Consider the following 7405-nt stretch of genomic DNA (forward strand, 5'->3'; position numbering starts at 1 on the left):
TGGACACAGGTCCAGGAATGGCTGAAGGATTGCAATATTTACCTGGAGCTAACCCTGCAGATAGCATTACTGGGTGATCTGAAAGTCATAGTCAATCGATCAATAATATAATAATACTTTTAGCAAAAATGTTTATTTTCAATTTACAACCTGTAGAAACAATGAGAATAGAAAGGTTCAGAGCTTTTGTAAAACATCACAGTACAGTTGAAAAATATATGGCAAATAGAACAACAAGATAACTAATAATGTAAGCATACTGTGTCCATACACAGTAAAAACAGAAGTGTTAATTTAACTCCTATCGAGTTGAATTTAACTCTGTTTCAGATAACATTTGGTCCCACTCAAAATCAGTGTAAAATGTACTCTTTGGTCAGTGTAAAACTTTTAGAGTTAATTCTACTCCATATTGTGTAAAAAATAACAATGAAATGTGTCAAAATATTTAACACTGTAGTTTAATCACACTGTTGAGAGTAATATGATTACACTGTATAGAGTTAAGTCAACTACAATTTTACTTTAAAAAATGACACTTTAAAGTGTAATGATATTTACTTTTCATTTCTCTACAGTGTTTTTTTTTTTTTATTTAAATCATATGATGTAGTGTTACTGAATTATAGAAATATCAATACTATCAAATAAAACAAAGCACAATAATACAAGATGAGAGCACCCACATTTATTGAAAAAAAAAGTATAATTTCAATGTCCGTGAATTTACATTGTACACCCATTGCCTTGTCTATGACAGAAGTATAACATCATAAAAATGTTCACCAGAGAAAGCAATATGGCACAACAAGGAGAGCTGTGTCATTTCCTCCATATGACCTTTGTATGTCAAAAGGTCTAGGGTAGTGCAGGTTGTCGACATGAAAAAAACTAAATCATGCTTTGATCTGATCACCTCATATGCATGGAAATGTTCTTGAAAAGTTACTGTAACTAAAGGCACTGTGAGTAGTAACAGTTTTTCACACATTATCAGAACTGACTCAATCTGATAAAACAAGGGCACTTCAGAGTCAACTTCGCCACAGATAACCAAGTGTGGGCGATAAACATACCCATTATGTTTAGCCCAATTAACCTTCATAACCTGAATGCTACTGGGCACTTGCATTGCCAAAGCAATTTCAGAACCTCCTTTTACCATATTTAAAGCCACCATTTTCCCTGGACCAATATCTAACCGACTAAAAGTTGTTGATCTTCGCCAACTATATGCCATATGATTCTGATGCTTTTTTGCCAGCGTTTTGGTAATATTTTTAAACGATTTAAGCTGTTTTTTGAAAAAATTATGTTTGCCTTCATACCTCATACACCAACTATGAAGTACAGGCCCTATTTTCTGGATGCAGCGGGGATAGTGGATAAGAAAATGGTGCTTTGGTAAAAGTTTTTTCTGAGGATACAACTTCTTAAACAGTGTATGGTGATCAACAATCAAATGTTTTAAATATACACATAGACCTTGAGATAACATGGGCGAGAATATAATGTTAATTATTTGCAATAATAAAAGAAGCAGGCCCCAGTGTTGGTCAGTAGAAGTTATCAAATCTCCAAAGATAAGAGGAACATTCCTAAGTAAGCACCAGGACTGAATTGCATTCAGTCCCAGATCATTAGATCCTTCACTTAAATTAACAGTCACAGGCCTGTTATTTCTCTCTGTGAAACCATAATCAAAACTTTTATATTCTTGAATGTATTTCTCCTGATGTAACATGTTTTTCATTCAAATACAGAAATAATAACTTCAATTCGTACTGGCCAACCCCTTCTAACACATCATGCATCACATCAACTGAGAAGTTCTCAGTTGTGTGAAAATACCTCAATGAATTTAATATGCATGACCTTTTCACACCAAAAACATACGGAAGGGATGGATTACAAGCCATTTCTTGACAGTGAGCAGTATGCATATCTTTGGTGCGTAAAACTATTTTGGAAGAATCTTCAGAGAATTCTGTTTGAAAGTCCTCCTTTTCTGCTAAACAGAACCTGCAACAGTACCTTGCACTGAAAGACTCCACCAGACCAAACAAACTATGCAAACCCAAATTATCACCTGTTACCTGTACTACAGTGCCACGTACATAACCACTGTATAATGGAATCTCAATACCATCACTCTCTAACACTTTAATGTCTCGAACAATGGGAGCAAAAATTTCACTAAAACCATATCGTTTAACATCTTGAGTATGAAATAAGGCGCACAGGTGTATGTTAGCCAAAAAAGAATTCCATTTTGGAGAGAAGTTTCTTAAAGTAAAATATACTCCACCCAATTTATGAATACCTCGCTTGGAACCCAATGGGTTGGCGACCTCAAAATCATCATAGAACATCTGGACCTGTATTGTCTGCTTCTCAGTTGAGAACAGGGGGTGACTTTTAAAAAAAAGATCCATCACAAATATCTCTCAGTCTAGAGTTGCTGGTAGCTGAGCTTTGCAACATTTCTGCAAAATACTGACTTTTAAATATTGACTGCAGTGTAGATAAAATTGGAATATACATGAATTTATCTTGAACTACTACCTGATCATATGTTCCAGTCTTTTTATTTCGTCTTGTGTCAAATCTTGAACCAATCACACATTCAACTGGTTCTACTATTTCCCACTTGGCAGTCATAAATTTTGATCGCTTGTATTCCGAATTTAGAACTGTGAAAGGATTCTCTAACCCCTCAAAACACGCCTCAACTTTCTTGCACATTTCTGTTTCTCTTTCATTACTAAATACATGCTTTATCACTGTTTCTTTAGCATGCTGATGAATATCTTGAACAATCTCTTCCATGGAAATCACTACAGTATTTACTGTACTTTGACCAACACCTGCTGCCTTTAGATCAGAAATAACAGCTGCACAACTATTTACAATGTATGGCGAAGATAACTCTGACTCAGCCTCTAAACATTCAGTCGACACTTCAACATGAGAAATATTACTGGTGTTGACGGTACTTTGAGGGTCTGAAAGATCATCTTCTATAGAATCTACTAAACTTTCTCCGTGGCACTTGTTAAGATGTTTTCTAAAACCAGAAAAGCTACCAAAAGAACGTGAGCATCCTTCTTGACCACATTTCAGAAAAAGAGTCCTGCCTGTACATAGCCCATGAATTATCTTAAGGTGCTTAACAAGGTTGTTTGGACTTCCATGGTCACTTTTGCAAAGAAAACACTTCATAGTTTTATCTCAACTAACGCACCATTCTTGCTCGCAACTCAGCAACTCTAGGAGTCTCCTTTGTTTCCCCCATGTCGATGTTATAGATGGTTGTTTGAACAAAAGTGAAAAAGCTGCTCAAGGAAGAACTGTATGACGTACCAAATACGTAATGGGCTTTAAAGACTTCGTCAAAAGCTCCTACTGAACCTGTTGCCTTGCATGGAAGAGCATGCTTGTCAACCACAATGAAGTAGGAGTGAATGCTGCTCTGTGTGGATCCCTGGGCGAGAAGGTAGGGCTGACTGCTTTGGGTGATGTTGTCAAGATGCTGCTGCACACTGGTTCCAACCTACAAAAAAAACACATTCAACAGAATTGTTTTGGTGACTAACCTCTGACAATAGATAAGATCACCTCAAACTGTGCACAAGATTGAGATGATGGAATATATATTTTAAACAACTGTTAAGCATACCTTTTGAAATCTGATGAGCTGATCTACAGCTTGATATGCAGACATCTTTCCCGGCCTCTTTCTACCTTGTGCAGATGGTGGTAGCAAATGTAGCAGCAGCAAGATGGCAGACATGTCACTGTCCCAGCCTACAAATAAGTAAATAAAAACCTGGTTAACATTGTGCCGTAGCATAACATTCTTATTCACAACTTGCACCATTATGGACATATAATGCACACCTACATTATCCACATAAAAAGTAAAACAGTTCATTCATACCATTCTCAACTTCAGCAGCTGACTCAGCATTGCGCATCAAATCCAAGAGTTCTGTGGTGGATACAAGTCCATGGCTTTCCTTTATTACTTTTGCTTTGAAAGTGGTTGGCCACTTCTCCAAGAATTTGTTGGCTGTGGCCTCACCAAACAGAAGTCTGAAATCTTGTTCTATCTGCAATGTAACACACAAAGACAGAAATAATGAGTGTTACCTTATTCTTCATTGGATATTTTTGGTGATGCAGTGAATTAAGTTGTCATACCAGTCCTGGTGTGTCCAGAAATCTTGGGAAGACCGAGAAGACATCTGATGATTTGGCTTCATCGTTGACCATTGCTTGCCGATATATGAAGGTCATTTTCATCTTCTCACGGACAGTGTTTTCATCAGCAGAGTGTCTCAAAACAGCAATAGCTGCTTCCACATCCTCATCAGATGGCTCTCTGTCATAGGTGAAGGGCTGACGATCACGGCCTGGCCCACCAACTTAAGACAAAATACAGTGTTAAGAAATCCTTTCTGTACAATTCACAGGTCACCATTATAATTACATGTCACTGATCAGAAAACATACCTTTAGGAGATTTGCTGACTGAGGCACCTCTTTCCTCTGCTGTTTTTCTTTGTATGGTCTTCAATCGCCATGCAAGGTATCCGGAACCACTCTCCGGATCGTAGTAATGATCCTATATTATTATAAATAAATTATAAAGGAGTACTATTCCCATTTCATAGAGTGAATATGTGCATAATGTTGCAATAACCCATTTACTTACATATCCATGTTGTGAGTATGGGTCTTCTAGATAGGGAAACAAAGCTACTATCCCCTGTGCATACATCACTCTGACACTTTTGGGGGGGGATGTCCTAGCATATGAATTCAAAGTTAACATCACACTGAATTGATATTGCACAACACATTTTACATAATTAATAACCGGAAAATAATAACAATGTTTCTTTACAGCCCATCTATATGCTTAATGCTTACCCATGTGTTTCGGTCATCTCAGCAGCAAGTATGTTGATCATCTGTCTTCTGGTGGCATCTGTCAGAGATTTGGTTTTTCCATACTCTTGCATAATGCGTTCACCACCAGGCTTTGATGTTAGGATTTTTCAATCAGCTATAGGTGGAAAGAAATGTGCTTTCCGTAATTGTAAAACAATATGTAATGCTGTCACATGATGAAACAACATTCAGATTGGACTTAACAGCAATGTTCACCACTTACTGCTTTTGCCTCATAGTTTATGTGGCATGGCCTTTTAGGCTGGCTTCCTTCGCCAGCCGCTACTTCTTCAACATCGTCACACACAGTGAAATTCAGAATGATGGTGTCATCAGATGTACCCGAGCATGATGATGAATGAGAGGTATCTGTTCATTATGAAATTTGTGCAAAACATAGAAACATATTACAATAAACTGTTATTTTTAAGACAATAAAGGTTCTCATTCTGGCCTTTAAACTAAAAAACTAATTGAATGAATGAATACCAAGTCCATTGCCCAGCATGATTCTGAAAGTTCCAGGTGACTCCTTTACTAATTCTTCAAAAACATCTGAGTCAACTTCTGTGTCAGACTGGTCATACACCTTAATGTCTGGCTTTCTGCTTTCTGGTATGTTGAATTTTAGACACACTGTTAAAAAAAGAAGAAAAAAAAAGAAAAACATGCATTCCCTTCTCACAAGAATCCAAGTTCATACTTAAGGTTGCCTCATGTGTTCACAAAATGATGAAAGACAAGGATCTGCACCTGATTTTATGTTACTGAAAATATAAAGCACAGCAGAAATGACTATAGACCTAAATAGATATCATAAGATAATAGCTTAATGCTGTATTATTTTGTCATTAGGGTGATATGTATTGCTTTAACCTATTATACCTACCTTCTTTCAAGAAAGCATTGAATGTCAGCTCAGACAGCTTGACGTATTTCTGCTCTTCCCCGAGCTGAACACGCAACAGCATTTTGCCTCTGTTAACAAAGAAAATATATATTCAAAATCATCATTTAGTGCTGGTTCAACTAAGCGTTAGCTAACTATCCATTTATCTCAGTAGTACTAGCTACGCAATGCACTATGCATTACTTAGACGTTACACTGCAATTACAAAGGCTGAAGTAGACAAAGTTGTGCTGGTTGAATATAACGTTAAGCTGACATTTTCTGCAGCAAATGGGTGTAGGCTAGTTCAAGTTTAGAGGCACATTGTCCCATTAGCTACCAAATAACTAGCTATGTGTCAAAGTTAGCTAGCTCATTAGCCATTTTAGTTCGAACAGTAGCTAACCATTAAAATGGTTAAGCAATGTTAAACAAACCCGTCATGCAAATCAGTGATCTAAGTTATCGTTTTATAACACCAACATTAGCTGGCTAACTATCAGAAGCATGCTAACATTACCGTTATATATAGCTTTATAAAAAACAGTTAACGTTAGTGTAAGGAAGCCTGGGAAGCTATACAATAACGTTAGCTAACAATACTATCTGTATAAATGTTTTGTTGTTAGCGAACGTTATTTTACGTATTTACCATTCTGACAAACTTCATTCGTGAAAATATTGCAACACAAAGAAAGACAGTTACCGATACTGATTGCAAGCTAGCTAACCGCATGACAAGCACAATCTGCGCTCATGCCAAACGGTGGTGTCCTTCAAACGAACTGATTAGCTAAGTTAACGTTACCTATTTTTAGCCATATGAAACAGCAAGCCATTCACAAAAATATCAAACATATTCCATGGGTATATCATATAACAGTTATTACTGTCAACCATCTGAACTTACAAGCTAATTTAGCTGGCTGATGACGAGGTCACTGCAAGGGGGGACCGCCGCATGGAACTCGTAACTTAAAATATGACCTTGACATCAGCACAACTCTAAAATTATGTAAAGTTAAAAATACCGGTTTGGTGTTGAAAAAACGGGGATGTAACTTACCTAGCAATATCTGTGGCCTAGCTACTCCTTCGCAATCTTCCTCCACCAACGTACGTGCCAAACTTCAGCAAAGCAGAGTGGCGGGTATTCATCACTGCTGTAGAGTTGAAATTGTCACTGCGTATCTGCAGATTTTTACACTCACTTTTAACTCCACTGATAGAGCAACTTTACTCTCAAAAATGTTGAAAATACTCTATCTGGGTTAAAATAACTTTACTCTGAAATATTAACACCCCATTTTTTACTGTGTAATAAGTATATAGGTTATAGGTTGAGAGCTTCTGTGAAAGAGCACAGTTAGAAAGATATGGCATATAGAAGCAAACCGGATGGACATCGTTACATTTTACATTTTAGTCATTTAGCAGACGCTCTTATCCAGAGCGACTTACAATCAGTGAGTGCATACATTTTTTCATACTGGCCCCCCATAGGAATCGAACCCACAACCCTGGCGTTGCAAGCGCCATGCTCTACCAACTGAGCTACAC

The 7405-nt window shown here is 37.2% G+C and overlaps 1 protein-coding gene and 1 long non-coding RNA gene across 2 annotated transcripts; both read right to left on the reverse strand.

The window, feature by feature from the left end:
• Positions 1–673: 673 nt before the first annotated feature.
• On the reverse strand, positions 674–5027 carry LOC121534943. Its single transcript, XM_041841575.2, has 7 exons — positions 4936–5027; positions 4718–4811; positions 4516–4627; positions 4204–4427; positions 3941–4112; positions 3680–3807; positions 674–3553 (listed from the first exon to the last, which is right to left on the reverse strand). Exons 1-7 carry the CDS (start codon positions 5025–5027, stop codon positions 3236–3238), a joined length of 1140 nt encoding a protein of 379 aa, XP_041697509.2. The 3' UTR covers positions 674–3235.
• A 39-nt stretch (positions 5028–5066) lies between these two features.
• On the reverse strand, positions 5067–7153 carry LOC121534944. Its single transcript, XR_005994699.2, has 4 exons — positions 6912–7153; positions 5846–5934; positions 5446–5592; positions 5067–5325 (listed from the first exon to the last, which is right to left on the reverse strand). It is a non-coding gene; the product is annotated as an uncharacterized LOC121534944 (long non-coding RNA).
• Positions 7154–7405: the final 252 nt, after the last annotated feature.

This window comes from Coregonus clupeaformis, chromosome 21 (genome assembly GCF_020615455.1).
Source record: "Coregonus clupeaformis isolate EN_2021a chromosome 21, ASM2061545v1, whole genome shotgun sequence".
Classification (NCBI taxonomy): domain Eukaryota; kingdom Metazoa; phylum Chordata; class Actinopteri; order Salmoniformes; family Salmonidae; genus Coregonus; species Coregonus clupeaformis.

What these genes read in the sequence shown, in the direction of transcription:
- LOC121534943 (XM_041841575.2), bottom strand. Translation starts at nt 5,027, where the DNA reads ATGCAAGAGTATGGAAAAACCAAATCTCTGACAGATGCCACCAGAAGA. An exon ending in CATACTCACAACATGGATAT is followed by an intron (nt 4,628 to 4,717) that starts GTAAGTAAATGG and finishes ATAATAATATAG; the next exon opens with GATCATTACTACGATCCGGA. An exon ending in TTCTGGACACACCAGGACTG is followed by an intron (nt 4,113 to 4,203) that starts GTATGACAACTT and finishes GTTACATTGCAG; the next exon opens with ATAGAACAAGATTTCAGACT.